Here is a 16,179-nt window from a genome sequence, read left to right as displayed (position 1 = left end):
CATGTTTAAAATGTATGATATTAACTGCGGACATGGCGACTGTGTCCACCCGGTGTCAGTATATACCAGAAATTTGAACAAAACTCCCGTTTTTCAAAACTTGCGACGCGGGACATCCATCAAAATGTTTAATTCGGTGAGGACTACTGCGCATATATTAGGTTTTTCTAATGATTTCTAGGAGCTCGGTGATTTTGATCCTCAGATAGTTTCAGTGTAATATGTCCGTAAACAAACGTTTCCTAGTTCATTAAAATTGAACAGAGTAGTTGTGTAAGCTTGATAAGTATATGTTGTAAATAATTTGACAGTCGACTAGTAGTAGCCAGTTATAATCGCAAAAGAGCAATTCTAAAAGATAAAAAGTCATAAAAATGCATGTAGAGTTTTGGGACAAAGTCTAATCGTCGACTAGACAAATATTAACCTGTACTTAGCACAGTGATCGCAATAGGAAAGAGAAAAAGAAATTAACCATTTGTGATATGTTTTATAGACGAGGTGGTCCATATTTGACTAAAGTGAAATATATTTGACTGAACTCACAATGTAGGGAAACGGACAAGAGAAAACGGTTGCAATACTAGCTGGACCAGAAGATCTTTATAAAACATGAGTTAAAAAAATATCAATGTTAAATCGCATGAATACGTACATATAACTAGAACAAGTTCATTATAAATCAGGGGTGAGTTTCCCAAAACGTTCGTAGTGCTAAGTACTTCGTAACCTCTTATGAAATGTACGAGGTTAAGAAGTACTTAGCGCTACGAACGATTCGGGAAACCCACCCCTGTTTACTAACTTTAGGGTACATAAGTGACCAAGAGAGAAAGCTACAGGTTTGGGTGGAGACTGTATGTGCTCTTAACTATAACCTAAGGGGTATTATTAGCAGCACAGGAAAATCTCGCTCTTACCATCATCTGCTGTTTCGCTTCCTGTCCTTCAACATGAACTGAGTAACTGATGATTGACCGTAAGATTCACGCATGCCACCGCTTGAGATTAGCCTGTATCCTATCTTAACTACAGCATGAAGTAGGAGTTATAATATTTAATTAATCAGTACAGCTCTGCACTCTTTTCAACCCTTGAGTAGCTATAAACTAACCCAGAGCATTTCCAGTTTTCTAAGCACTGCAAAAAAGAATAGGGTGGAAAACAAATGGGACAGTCATGTAATACTTCTGGACCAGTTCTGGACCAGTCCCTGACACCCACTGAACACTTCTGGACCAGTCCCTGACACCCACTGAACACTTTTGGACCAGTCCCTGACACCCACTGAACATTTCTGGACCAGTCCCCGACACCCACTGAACATTTCTGGACCAGTCCCCGACACCCACTGAACATTTCTGGACCAGTCCCCGACACCCACTGAACATTTCTGGACCAGTCCCCGACACCCACTGAACACTTCTGGACCAGTGCCTGACACCCACTGAACACTTCTGGACCAGTCCCTGACACCCAGTGAACACTTCTGGACCAGTCCCTGACACCTACTGAACACTTCTGGACCAGTCCCTGACACCCAGTGAACACTTCTGGACCAGTCCCTGACACCTACTGAACACTTCTGGACCAGTCCCTGACAATCAATCAATCAAAGTTTATTGACAGCTTTATTATTTATTATTTATTTTAAGTTTATTAACAACTCAAGTTGTCGCAAAGCAGCTTTACAGGATTTACAAGGTTAACAATACTATGGGTCCAGAACCCTAATGAGCAAGCCAAAGGCGACAGTGGCGAGGAAAAACTCCCTATGATGGTGGGGAATAGGAAGAAACCTCGGGAGAACCAAGACTCAAAAGGGAACCCATCCTCCATTGGGCGGCCCGTTAACACACAAATACACAAGTCACACACAAATCACACAATCAGACTAGGTAAAAGGTAGAATTGAAAGTTCTGGGTTTTGATATTTGACACCCACTGAACACTTCTGGACCAATCCCTGACTCCCACTGAACACTTCTGGACCAGTCCCTGACTCCCACTGAACACTTCTGGACCAGTCCCTGACTCCCACTGAACACTTCTGGACCAGTCCCTGACACCCACTGAACACTTCTGGACCAGTCCCTGACTCCCACTGAACACTTCTGGACCAGTCCCTGACTCCCACTGAACACTTCTGGACCAGTCCCTGACACCCACTGAACACCTTTAGTGGTTTAGCAGCTCCCGAAAACCGCGATGATCTGAAGCTCTTTCTTTTTAGGTAAGCGTTGGCTATGACCGTTTTAATCGTTTAGTTTAAAAGTTTTTAAAATATATTTTTTGGTGAAGGACGTTTTTCTTTTTACTGTAGATTCATTTTAAGAATCACTCCCTCGAATGGATCACATTAAACAAAAAACAGACAAAACGAATACCACCCAGATCACAACAGAGAACAAAGAAGAATATCAAAAGTAGAGAAAAGTACAGTGTAGTCCCAGTAAAAACATGACTACGATTACATGTTTAATAACTGATCCATTTGGTCACTCTGACTTGACTAGCCTGGCTAAAATAAACGCTTTTATTACACTCGGCTTTATTAGATTTAATAAGAAATGTTGCAAATGCAGTTTTAAATAAGTAATTGATGGCATAAATTGAGTTTTAATAATCAAATGGCTTTGAACGAAAGCATTTATTCATAACCATTATTTTCAAACTATATTACGCTAGAAGGTTGGTTAATGAAGTTGTCCTGTGCTTCTTAATCCACTGACGACCCCAGATACTGTATTACACCAACAGCCCAGAAAGAGTTTTGCTATTGTGTATTTAACGCATTTGAAGACCTGGCAGGTTTATGGTACCAGCGAGAGGAGGCGGCCTGGCTCCCGTAGGAGGAGCCGTTTGGTGACAGAAATGTCCATAGACGTTACCGTCGATTTGTACAGTTACTTATTTCCCAGCATAGTTAACGGAACCGATAAACGAGCCTGCTTCTTAAGCGCAGGGTGGCATGATTCATCCGTAACCTTTCAAGGAAGAAAAAACTGACTTTGCTGTTTTCTTCACTCTAGCGACATCATTAACAGGTTGTTTCGGCCACAGACCGAACATGCCGAGCCTGAGAGAAAATCTTCGACCTAGACTCTGCGTTCTTGAAAAGGGAGACAACGGCTATGGTTTCCATCTTCATGGAGAAAAGGGTAAAGTTGGACAATATATACGGCTCGTAGAGCCGGACTCGCCCGCTGAGAGCTCGGGGCTGCGCGCCGGAGACAAGCTGGTGGTGGTGAACGGCGAGGACGTGGAGAGCGAGAGTCACCAGCAGGTCGTGTCTCGGATCCGAGCGGCTACCAGCAAACTGGAGCTCCTAGTTGTGGACGTCGACACTGAGCAACTGTTGAAAAAATATGATTTGAAATGTCTGAGAGAATATGCCATAGACGGGATACCTGTACCAGACTGTGAGCTGGAAAACGGGGACGTTGAGGGGCACGGCACCCCGAGAGAGTCGACACCAGAACCGATGAAAAACGGCGAAGTAGAGCACGCTCCTCTAGAAAAGAGAGTCAGCTCCGCGAGTTCAGAAAAGGTAATTTTTAAATGTATATGCTTGGTAGTAATAATGTATTTGTAACTTGTCAACTTGAATGGCTTCAAGTGGGTTGGCTACATTAAGTTACTGAAAGAAAACCGAAATATGTTTCAACAATTGAACAAGATACTGTCTGTAAGAACAAAACAAAGTTTTCTATCACTTTTAACGACTTAAACGTCCTTATAACACGTATTATAGGGTATTGTTCTGCACTTGGTATTGTTGTCGGTGCCCTTCTAATGCTTGGTGAGTCACGACGGCAGTGAATGGCCGTGTGGTACCGGGCCGGTGTGGAGAACCTGGACGTGTATCCGCAGTAGCGGCGACGTTCTCACCCAGCAAGAACCACGAACAACCGGAGCGTGCGTGTGCGCGCACTGTGGCGACGAAAGCGCGCGATACTGTTCACGCGCAGGACGAGAGCGAGCAGCGCCACCTGTGCCAGGTTTAGGCTGTAGTGATTATTATGAATGTTTGAAGGGAAAGTGTAATCTACAGCGCTAAGCATAAATTAAATGGAAAGTCCAGATACAGCATTTCGATGTGGTATGGACAATTTGTCATTTAATCTTTAGGGTAATTATTTAGACTATTATCGTCTTAAAAAAAAAACTAATGTCAGCCAGAACATTCGGTTTGGTTATAAACCACGACAATTTTCAGTAAACAGGTGGTATTTAAATGATTATTCAAAATGAAGAAAGCGTTCGTTTGTAGCAGCCACTCTGTTCTTTAAACTAGAAGGCTAATTCCAGGGTTGTGATATGTGGGATCTAATCTACAGTATCGTGGGTAGTTACCAAGATGTCGTTAACACGGACCTATAAAGGGTTTGTTACTTTTGAACAATATACCATGTTGTTATCTTAACAATACATTATGGCTTAGATATCTTTTTGTGCCATTCACATGATTTAAACCAGAATACTGCTGGCTTTTTAAAGATTCTGATTTTTTTCACCAAAATTGATTCTTTTCAATTTAATCTCGAAGATGTAGCTTTAGTACCACTTTAGACAGTCAACATAGTCAGTCCAGAACAATGTCAGCACAGTCACCACACTAATGGAACATTATACTGGTGTCTTGTGGGCTGAGAGCCAGTTTTATCCGTCTGCTGGGGTACATGTTTTTGTGAATGTTTTCCTCACACATTCCTGCTTTTTAATACACAAACATACATGCCCTTGTCTATGTATGTACATTTGCACACTGTAGTGATACAAATGATTTGTGGCCTACTCTAATACTGAAAAACCCTGAGGGTTCAGCTCGAAACCAGCTGCCTTCCCCGTGGCGATGAGTCTGTTTACAGCTCTGGCTCTCTCTCAGCCCACCCCCCTATGCTCACCATCACCAAACTACCCAGAATGCCCTGCTTGAGGCTCTGATTTAAGTTTGTGGATCTGTTACACATTATAGCAAACAAGGCAGGTATGGGGTGTACTGTGAACTGAAATAAAGTTAAAGGAGAGAACCTACAGTCTCCTGGCCCTTCGGTACAGTGACAGGATCTTTTTGTTATATACATCCTTTCCCAAATCTTCCATGTAAACACATTGTCAAACTGGACACAGACATCCTTTTGCATTCACATATAAATACATTTAAATATATGTACAAAACTATATAGGCATTCATAAATATAAAAGTTATGGGTGTGCAAAAATATAGAATAATGTATAGCTACAGCTATATATATAATGTATAGCTACAGCAGTAACAGATACAGAATTGTTTTTAAAAGTAGTGATATGTGGTAGAAGATTAAAACACTTATGGCTGTGTGCATAGAGGTACAAGGTTAGTTGTTTCTGATCATTGAGTTAGGTCAGACACATGGAAACATCCCTCACACAATCACAGGTCATTCTGTTAGTAGGAGATTGAGATTGGCCCTCTGAGGCACACTTTACATGTCTTGCAGTTGTAATTGCATTGGGCTTTACACAGAACCAGAAGTTCTTATGCATAAATTCAAGAACTATAATGCAGTCTAAAATCTTTTTTTATTACTCATTTGACTAATCATCTAGTAAAGATTACATTCCTTTGCTGTGTTGTCCTTTCAGAGTCTGAAGTCTGTGACGGGTATATATAGAGTCGTGTCCCCATGTTCACTTGGCAGCAACCAAAACCATATTCAAGCTCTCTGACCTGCTGTTGTAGATAAAATACTTGCAGTTTGGAGCGGACACGCCCTTGGCATGAAACCTGCCCTTGGACAGCACCGGGTAGAAAAGAACAAAGTCTTCCTAAAATCATCCGACCAGGCAGCAAAAACAGACCAATATTTAAAAACACAGTGTTAAACAGAGCAATCAGGGAAAACTCAAGGACGTATGAGCAAATCGAGCAAATCGTGAGTCGAATTCAATGTAGTCAATGGCTGTTTGTGGGACTCTGTTCCTTGGGGGAACTGGTCAGTACACAGACCCCACAAGAGTGGTTTCCTCTCATTGTTTTCCATGGATGTGTGAATCTTCCTTTGTTTTGTTATGAGCATCAAGAGTGTTGTCACTCTAAAACACTGACTCAAGAACATTTTTCCATAGTCACCATTTACATTTCTTCCATTGGAATTCATGTGTATAGCTGACCTTGGACCTTTATAGCTGACCTTTGAACAGCATTTGTGTGTCTGGGCAATGTTCATATTATATAGTCAGCCAAAGAAAACATATTACTTTGAAAGCCGTAGTTATATTGTATATAGATATATTGTATAAAGGTATATTATATAGGTATATTGTACTGTAGTTGTCTGGGTTTAGCCAAGTTATTTACTTTCATGTGACTGCTGTGTGTGTGTGTGTGTGTGTGTGTGTGTGTGTGTGTGTGTGTGTGTGTGTGTGTGTCTTTGTATTTTTCTACATTGTTTGTGTTCGTATGAGAGTGAATAGTTTGGCAGGACCCTTCCCTCCTCTGATTGTTAGGGTGTGCTCACTAGAGGAAAAGGTTCACATGAACAAAGAGCAGGAGAGTCAGTATCACACACTGTGTTGGATTTGGGCAAATGAGTGTAAAACGTGCTCAAGATCTCAAGCTCCACCCTCGAAAAGTAGCAGGCCATGAAAGTATTTATATCTGGAAGGTTTGTGTTAACAACAAGCTTTAATATTTTCATTCATAGTCATGTCTAAGTTGTTTCTAGATCCCATTGCAACCATAATATCATTGGAAACCAGTAGTTCCATCTTTCCTGGAATGATGTTTCGTTACATTCTTAGAAATGTTGACGGTTCAGGTGCAATCCCCCAAGGCTGCGGACACATATGGGCCTAAGCTCGCTTATTCCCAGTGAGAGATGGGGCAGGAACAGGGCAGAAACCTCCGCACAGCCCCGGGGCATTCTCCACAGCCCCGTCTGTGCCCAGGGTGAGGCAGCGCCACTAAGACAACTTCCTGAGCTCTAGGATTTTGACCAAGCACTCTGGTGGGTGGGTGTGTGTGTGTGTCTATGCAGTGGGCATACTAGTGATGCTAGCGGCCAGGCCAGACACATGTGTACCCACCCCTCTCCCAGGGCCATGTCAGACACTGGAAGAATGAGGCTAGGGGGAGGCAGGGGTTGGGAGAGATTGTCTCCTGGGGATCCTGTCACAATGTTGCATTTCGTGGCTCAGTCCATTCTTCTCAGGGTTCACAAACTCTGTCTGACAATGAGAGAAAGGAAAGTTCCCTCCCAAGACAGGGCTAGTGAGGAAGTGACACTCTGTTAGCCTGAAATATCTTAGCATCCCCGCCCTGAGTAGCGTTGCCACTGGGGCCTGAAAGAGAGCAGGACTGGAGACTACAGCAAGAAACGCTAGGCTGTATGAACCCTGGATTTATGACATAGTATGACTGAAATTCTGGGTCCTTATGAATAAGATCATAAGGAATCTCAAAATATTAGGACGTTTTGCTGCAAACATGAAACTGTGTTGAATTATAGCTTAAGCAAGGAATGAAATAAAGGTGTATTTTCTAATTAATGTAAATTCAGCTTTTTTATTATTCCCTTGGACTTGGTAGAAGAGGACTTGAGAAAAATAAATATATGACTTGTTTCAGTTAATTCAGTGTGTGTTATTTTAGAGGAACAATTTTATTTTTCTTTGAAAAACTTAAATACTTTGACGGACATTTATTTTTTCTTTTTTACAAATCTAAATTATCTGATGTGTATTCAGATATTTCCAAACAACAGACCAAATCCCAAACACTTATATTTTTGTGAAGCAAATCACAGTGAAGTATGATACCAAGCTGCATCAAACAGGTAAATTAAAACCTTTCAGTGAAACCTCAAACGCCTGCTTTCAGTGGCTGAAGTATAGCATTCTTCACTAGCTGGTTGAGTCTGTTAGACTCCTAAATTGGTAATGTTCAGTCAGGAAATTATTGGGCTTTTAATAATATTCTTTGTTGTGTGGTCCTAAGGCAAAAAGGACCAAACTCCAGAACCTAAACGTTATTTATCACTGGGTAAAGAGGATTAGAGAAATTGTAGAATGAACAAGAAAACAGAAATGTTTTAATATATTCACTCTGCTATATTTGGTTCCACTGAGCCGTGGAGGAAGTTCTGTTTTATTCCATTCAAAGGCTCAAAAGGCCAAATCAGTTCATGTGACTGACAAACATGACTAAGAAACAGTCACAGAGGGTGAATCAGTGTGGAGCCCCTGGGCTGTACTTGTCCTCTACCTCAGCCCAGCACCTTCTCTTGTTCTCTCCCCATCAGAAGGCTCTTGTGCACTGGGGGACTGTAGTTCACTGACTTAGGAAAATAATAGTAAAAGTGTTATCAATGTAGCTCTCACTCAATTGGTAATCACTGCATACAGAGTGAAGTCCATACAAAAGCAAACACATTTGATCATTTGCAAACCATGTGCCAGGAAGACCATGTGACTGGACTTTGGACCCAACAGAATTAGCCGCACATGGAAAATAGACACCACGGTTAAAACATGACGGAGGGAACCTGAAGAAGTCCTTGTTGTCAGTACATAATTTCCTGTCTCATCCTTCCAGATGGTATTCCAGATTCTACCAGAGGGCTGAAAGTTTGAGGGTTTGAGTAATTTTGCCGTTCCTAGGATGGTGGTCTTCTGAACTAAGACTGGAGTTGTCATTCCTGGGATCTGTTGGAGGCCCCTCCCCAGCTTAAGAGCATTAGCCTCACACATTCTCTCTATTTCTGCTTTCAGTCCATGGTATTTCTCTATCTCCATATATATGAGAATATATATATATATTTAGCAGGAGCTAAGCGTCTTGTGGCGTGCTCAAAATTCCAACATCATCTCTTATGTTGCCAAACAGGATGGCCGAGGACTTAACACATTAGACTGTTATTTACTATGTTAATTACTGTTATTTACTATGTTAATGAGCTGTTATTTACTATGTTAATTAGCTGTTTTCTGTGTTTCAGATACTTTTGTTCATTTTCCGCACAATCTGCAACAGAACAATCTGAATGGCTTTGAAGGTGTGGTTGACAGAATAGTTACCAACACACTAGTGTGGGCGCTGCTATACACTACGAAATGCTGGCACTGGAACTAGATGCCACAACTTGCTTTAAAGAGATGTTGCTGATGCTTCCTGGCACCAGTGTGGTTTTAGATGAGACAGGCCTCCTCTTCAAGTTCTCCCAGTTCCTCAACAGGGTGCTCACGTCCTAGTGCTCGCTTGATTGTCAGTGTGCGTGTGTGCACATGTGTGTGCCAGAGCAGGAAGGAAGCACATTTTTCAGTCTTCAGTTTCCTCACACTAGGAGACATCTCAGTGTGGGACTGAGTGTGAACACCTCCCAAACATACAGTCTTTGTGAGTTCCTCAAGCTCAATAAATGTAGAGCAGCTTTAAAGGCCAAAGCACATTACATACTGTTTCCTACACTCATACAACAAATATAGGGGACAGATTAAGGCAGATTTCTGTCAAAAACAGAACTGGCCAATTAATTTTTTTTATACATTTTTTTAATTACTGGTAATCAGAGCACCTAAATTAAAGACAACAAAACACACTTTAATTCTTGTTTTCTTTTGTTGTAATTTTTTTGCTGATCCCATTTAAAAATTACTCGTTCAGGTATATTTTGTATAGTTTAGAGTAAACCATTTAAGGTTAGCTCTACATTATTTTTTATTTTTATTTTACCTTTATTTAACCAGGAGGTCCCTTGAGATTAAAATCTCTTTTTCAAGGGAGACCTGGCCAAGACAGCCCAATGTTTCCAGTTACAAAATTTAGAACAACAAAACATTCAAATAATAACAGTAGATTCAAACATAATACAACACAGGGTCATGCTTAAATGTAGCAGTTGCATTTTTCTGTTATACAGTTCTTTATTAGGAGTTTGAAGTCCTTTAAAGAAACAGCATTGTCCATCTGTAAGGCTTTCTGCAGATTATTCCAAGACCAGGGAGCATAATATGAAAAGGCTGTTTTCCCCCCATTCTGAGTTAACCCTAGGTACTTCAAGGAGGTACTTCATCTCTTAGACCAACGAGTTTCATAGGTGCTCCTAACTCCTGACAAAAAAGGAAGTATACCCAGTAAGGCTTTATAAATAAAATTATACCAGTGCCATTTTCTTAGTGTTAGGGAAGGCCAAGAAACAAGTTCATAAAGTACACAATGATGTGTTCGACTAAATGAGTTAGATATAAAACGTAGGGCACTATGATAAACCGAATCCAAACAGCGAAGTGCAGTGGAGTCAGCATGCATATATAAAATGTCCCCGTAGGGCGTACTCACACTAGGCTCTGTGATCCGGGCCCGGGCACGCTTGAAGAGGTGGGCCAGGGCACGATTCATGTGGACTCGGGCACGGTTCGCTTCTAGTGTGAGTTCTATCCGTGCCCGGGCCCGCTTGGTGCCTCGTCTGATTGGTTCATTTCGCTGGAACTCAAACATGACGTCAGTGATGCGACGCTCACGTTAAACAGTCATAGCGGCAAAGCGATTAGCAGACAATCGTTGTGTTAAATGATCGATAAATCTGTGCTTGCACCGTGTTTCTGCACTCCCAAAACGACTCCAAAAATACAATAAAAAGAGAATCGTGAACTCTATAGTGTTGTGCGAGCGCGCTTTTTTCCAAATAAAGCGGCGTTGTGATGACGTAAGCGTGCTCGGGCCGGTTTGATGAAGTCAGTGTGAGTGCAGGCCAGAGGGGGAGTGGGGAGGGGGGATAACCGGGTCCCAGCACGGAACCAGCAAACCGTGCCTAGTGTGAGTACGCCCACTTAAAAATGGAGCTTCTACCAGTATTTATCGAGCCGATAAATTCAGACAAGTCCTGTTCCGATAGTAAAAACTCTTTAACTTTTTCACTAGGTTTTCAATATGTACTCTAAAAGAAAGCTTTTCATCCAACCAGATACCCAGGTACTTATAGGATGACACTCTTTCTATTTCAGTGTTCTCTAAGGTATAAATACCAATGGACGATACGTCCAAAGAACGAGATCTAGAAATGATCATATATTTAGTTTTCTTAGCATTTCAACTTTAATCCACATAATGTAGCCTGTAGTTGTTGAAAGGCTGCCTGCAGATTATTAGTAGCTTGATTTAAAGAAGAAGTAACTGTATAAATAATTGTATCATCTGCATAGAGATGTACTTTAGCTGTGGGCATTCCCTTTTCAATAGTACTTATAAATATAGAAAATAACAAATGGGGCTAAAATTGATCTTTGTGGGACTCCTGAGTCAATCAACACAAATTTGATTTGTGGCCATCTGAGTAGACACACTGAGTTCTATCTGTGAGATAGTTTCTAAACATTATCATGGCCCTCCAATATATCTCTTATACAGAGATTCTCTTTTACCAGTTGTGGAAACACCGTTCTTGTTGAAGAACCGTTCTTCTGTTGAGCAGTAAGATCATAGCCTGGCAAAAAGCCTCCTCCACTTCAAAACAGAAAATTAAGTGCAGTGGGAAATGACACGGTAGAGTCTAGCAAACTCAGGAAAGAGAAAATGAAAGGCTTGTGTATTGTTCAGAAGAGAAGTGGTTTATGATACTGAATGGGAAAGCTACAAGTCCTAACCCTTTCCGCATCTGTTATGCAATATTAAATATAGGAAAATATAATATTATAATCTTTGTTTCCAGTGAAGTTTTTCTTCCCACAACCGCTTATCGCAGTGTGAAAGATGAGAAGCCAAAAATGACCTACTGCTGCTGATGTAGAGTCACTAAGCTTTCTGCCCTGATTCCTGGCCTGGTGTTGTCTTGGAGGGAGCTGAGCAGGACATAGTCCCAAACAGAGACGAGGAGGCGTGTTGATCTGAGGTCAGGGCTGGGGTTGTGTACACAGGACGTACTGTAGGAGTGAAACTCTGCTCTTCCTCAGGAGACTGACCATCTTTGAGACTGGGCAGCAGATTCCACGGATTCCTTGACCTCTCCAAGATTCCTCCCCAATTCTTATACAACATGTCCTCTGTTGATCTGCTAATGGTCCCCTTTACTGGGCCAGAGAAGCAATGGCTTTGCAAACCACTCTGATGCCTTCAGACTGTTCGTTTCTAGCTTTTGACTTCAGACGTTTTTGCACTACATTTCAAGTAGGCAAAGCTGCTTAATTATAGCTGCTATATTTGTTTGGGAGTTTCTGAGCAGAGCACATACATACTCACACATACACCCTTCCAGACCTAGGCAGTCTCTGAGAGCTTTTATTGGGATGCTGGCCTACCTTGGGTGTAGATCCGGAGAGGCAGGGCTTCATCATCATGGCATGTGTCTGTTTGGCGACTTGCGCTATCTGATGGGGTGGGGTCAGGTTTCCGCATTGCTGTGGTCCAGTGTGGGCGGGATGTTCCTGAGAGGGGGAAGCAGGTGGGGTCTTCAGGAAACTAGAATTGGGCGTGGCTGCTTTGCCGAATTGTCGTTCTTCCCAAAGAATAGGAAGGACAGGAAGAGAGCACAGAAAGTCTCGGGAGTTTAGATTAAGGAGCAGGCATTTTTTAAAAAGAGCAGTTATATATTTTTATGTTATGTGGTTAAGAGATTCTTTCTGCAGGGTCATGTTTTAAGGGTCAGGCTGTCTACTGTGGGCCTGGGACCACCTATCCTCCATATCCACTTTCAGTACCCGTCTTTCAAAACTGTTCTCTTGTTGCATTGCTGACTTTGTGCCAAGCCAAGATTTTAATGACATATTTGTTCCAAGATGCTTGACCTGACATGCTACTGTCAAGTCCAGTGAGCCCTTTTGGAGATGCAAGCTGAGCTCCCTGTGATGGTCTGAGCTTGCGCTTATCGAGTAGCAGGGATCACCTGCCTGAACCCTAATCCAACACAAGCATCAAAGTCTCCCCATACTAGTCATCTAACTTTGATTGAAGAAGTCAGGATTTGATGGGTTTGATCACCATGCTTCTATTCAGGGGGCTGCATCAACATCCTTTTTGGGGCTTTTTAAAATGGGAGGTCTTTGTGTTTGTTTCCATGCATTTCTGTAACCTTTGTGATGTCAGTTGGGTTGACACGTAGCTGTCCAGCTGTCCACGTTTACTTTTTCAGTACTATGTTTCCAAAGTTAGATATGTTTGTCTTTCTGAACATAGCTCCCCACTCCAAGCCAGGATGAACTATATATATATATATATATATATATATATATATATATATATATATATATATATATATATATATATATAGGTATAGGTTAGGGCTGGGTATTGATTCAAATTCCAAGAATCGATCCAATTCTGATTCTGAAGATTAAGAATCGATTTAATCTGATTTAATCAATTTGATCCGATTCAATCCAATTCGGGGTTTAGTGTTACTAAAAATGTATTTGAGCTGTTTCCTGACTATGTACAAAAGCAACATGTTAAAACTAGTATTATATCGATATTAATCAGCAAATAGTTACTGGTAGTTGGTAGTTACTGATGGCTGGAAGACTGGTGAAAAGGGTCATCGTAAATCTACCTTCAAGAAAGGTAATCCAGGACAATAAACAGAGGACATCTTTGAGGTGTCTATATCTGCAACAGTGGACTCCTACTGGGACACTAACCAGTGCATTATTATTATGATTGAAATTATTAAGAATTCACCCAAAAGCTGTTGCTACCAAATGCATTTTTATTTTAAAAGTGCTCACACTTAATAAACTGAAAGTATAAAATGTAAACGTGTATTTTTCTTTAAAGTGAGAATATAAGAAAAGAACTGTCACGTTGCAGTCCCCGACCCCTCCGTTTTGGGCGTATGTTTACGTCGTCTGCGTCTACTTGTCTGCATCTGTGGATCTCCGTTTGTGCGGGTGCGTCTTGTGATTATCTGTCTCACCTATGGCTCGTCTCGTCATCCTGTGGGGTTTGTGTGGTTTGTCTATTTAATGTGCGTTCGCGCAGTGTCCTGTGCTCGTCGTTGTTGTAATACATGTTCGTTGTTAATGTGTTTTATGTGCGCTATCTGCGCTTCCGTAAATGTAATAAACGTAATGATTTGGAAAGTGCAAAGGATTCTGTCTCGTCCATCGCCTTGCGCCCAACGTTACAAGAACATTTTAAACTTTTTTAAACTGTAAAAACACTGGGTAAACGGTCAGTGACATGGACTAACTGTAAATACTCACTGACACTGGATAAACTGTCCTTCTGTTTTTAGATTTCCGATTTGACTATCGTCGTTACCGGCACTGTCCGACGCCATGTTGTTTTACAGTTAGTTTGACTGAGCACGCCTGCGTGAATTCAGTGACGAGGCGGGGGTAAAAGTTCACTGGGGGAAATGTAAAAAATAATTTTAATTTTAAAAAATCAATCTTTGGACGTATGAATCGATTATCAGATCATCATATGCGAATCGATTCTAAATCGGAAAATCGATTTTTTCAACACAGGACTAGTATAGGTATATCAAATGTACAGCATGCCATCTGTGAAGAGTGAGAGGTGTAAGGTGACCCCATGCTGTGCCCTGTCTCAGGTCAATAGGATGTTGAGGGTTTGAGGGTGGAAGTGTTCCCTCACTCCTGCTCCTGTAGCTCAGTGTGTCTTGCCTCCTATCGTCAAGTAAGGGCTGGGCAATATGAACTCAAATCATTATCATGATTAATTGAACATTTTACCTCGATTACGGGTAATGAACCATTTTTATTGGTGTGGGTTTTTTAGCCAATAGCATTCAACTATTACAGCTGGGATATTTTTTCAAACGAAAGAGGTCATATTGTGATTATAAAATATACAAAAAGGTTGCTGACTCAATGTGGCGGAGTCACAGACTACACATGCAGTAGAATTGTTTTGTACATGAACAGTGGGAAAAGTATTAACATATATTTATTTTAAGTATATATAAAAGTGTATATGATATAATAAAAAGCCAAAAACCTAAATAACTGAAATAGCCATAATTATGTTGGTTAGAGGTTCTGAATGTCTGATGAACATTATTGTGTACAGTGGTAACTGTTTTGCTCTGTAACCGATCATAACTGATTTCTTTTGTTTCATGGGCAGAACTTTCAGAATGAGCTGAGGCCACGTCTGTGTGTGATCCAGAAAGGGTCCAGTGGCTTTGGCTTCAACCTGCACAGCGAGAAGTCCAAACCGGGCCAGTACATCAGAGCTGTGGATGAGGACTCGCCCGCCGAACGAGCCGGACTACTGCCCAAAGACCGCATAGTCCAGGTACGGAAACTCACATGCACCTCACATGTCATTGTCTGTTCTGCTTTAATCAATTCCATGAGTGCCCGATGCATTCTTGGACAGAGATGTAGTTGGAACCACATGTGCACCATAAACTGTGACATTGTTGTATCTTTATCTTCACTATGTTTTGGAACATTGGAGGAGAAATACAACTTCTGGAAGGGAAAGATTTGCTCAGTGTCCATCCTGTTTAGCGTAGAGAAACAAGTCCTCCTGAAACAGCTCTGGAGCAGACAGTACTGGAGCAGACAGTACTGGAGCAGAGTGTATCACTGGCCCGAGTTGATTTGCTGCAGGGCAACAGCAGAGTCAAAAGGCTGGCCATGTTTTACTGAGAGGGGAACTTCAAATGGGAGCCAACTGCAGTGCTGAGGTTCACTGGAGCTTGGGCAACGTAAAACAGATGATGGATGTTTCGGCCCTTTCCCTAAATGAATGCATGTCCCCCACAATCTCAGGCTTTATTTTCACTTTCTTTTGATGATGTAGCGAGCAACAAATTGATATTTCTGTAGCCGTCTATTCCTGCCACAAAGGGATGAGGGAGGTTTTACTCTCCCACAGGCCCTCCAGACCCCCCACAGAGAGCTGGGCTTTTAGTGTCACTCAGGCAGCCTTTGTTACCGTGGAGAGCACATTGTTTTGTCACTGTGACCGTGCTGGGGGAAGAGGCGTGGTAACACACGCTACACACACACACACACACACACACACACACACACACACACACACACACTCGTGCCCTTGACACCCTCAGTGTTCAGCTCATCACATGTAACATTTTAAGGTTTTAAAGTATAGCAGTGTTTTGCTTTTTTGTGGTGGGAATTCCTTCTAAGCATAACTCACACTAGCCTGACTAATCCAAACATTTTGGTTTCAGTTGCCTTTTATATTTCTTTCTCTAATGGCCTGTCATA

At 41.7% G+C, this 16,179-nt stretch overlaps 1 protein-coding gene across 1 annotated transcript in view; it reads left to right on the top strand.

The window, feature by feature from the left end:
* The first annotated feature begins 2,845 nt into the window (after window positions 1–2,845).
* The window catches only part of nherf1b (NHERF family PDZ scaffold protein 1b), a 25,990-nt gene continuing 12,656 nt past the window's right edge, over window positions 2,846–16,179 (top strand). The window contains exons 1-2 of the mRNA XM_076981809.1: window positions 2,846–3,550; window positions 15,065–15,235. Of these exons, the coding sequence (XP_076837924.1) occupies window positions 3,071–3,550; window positions 15,065–15,235 (651 nt within the window). The 5' untranslated portion in view covers window positions 2,846–3,070. The remainder of the gene's footprint in view (window positions 3,551–15,064; window positions 15,236–16,179) is intronic.

Source organism: Brachyhypopomus gauderio, chromosome 2 (genome assembly GCF_052324685.1).
Source record: "Brachyhypopomus gauderio isolate BG-103 chromosome 2, BGAUD_0.2, whole genome shotgun sequence".
Classification (NCBI taxonomy): Eukaryota; Metazoa; Chordata; class Actinopteri; order Gymnotiformes; family Hypopomidae; genus Brachyhypopomus; species Brachyhypopomus gauderio.
Note: the sequence above shows the minus strand (reverse complement) of the source record. Positions and strands in the feature narration are given on the sequence as shown.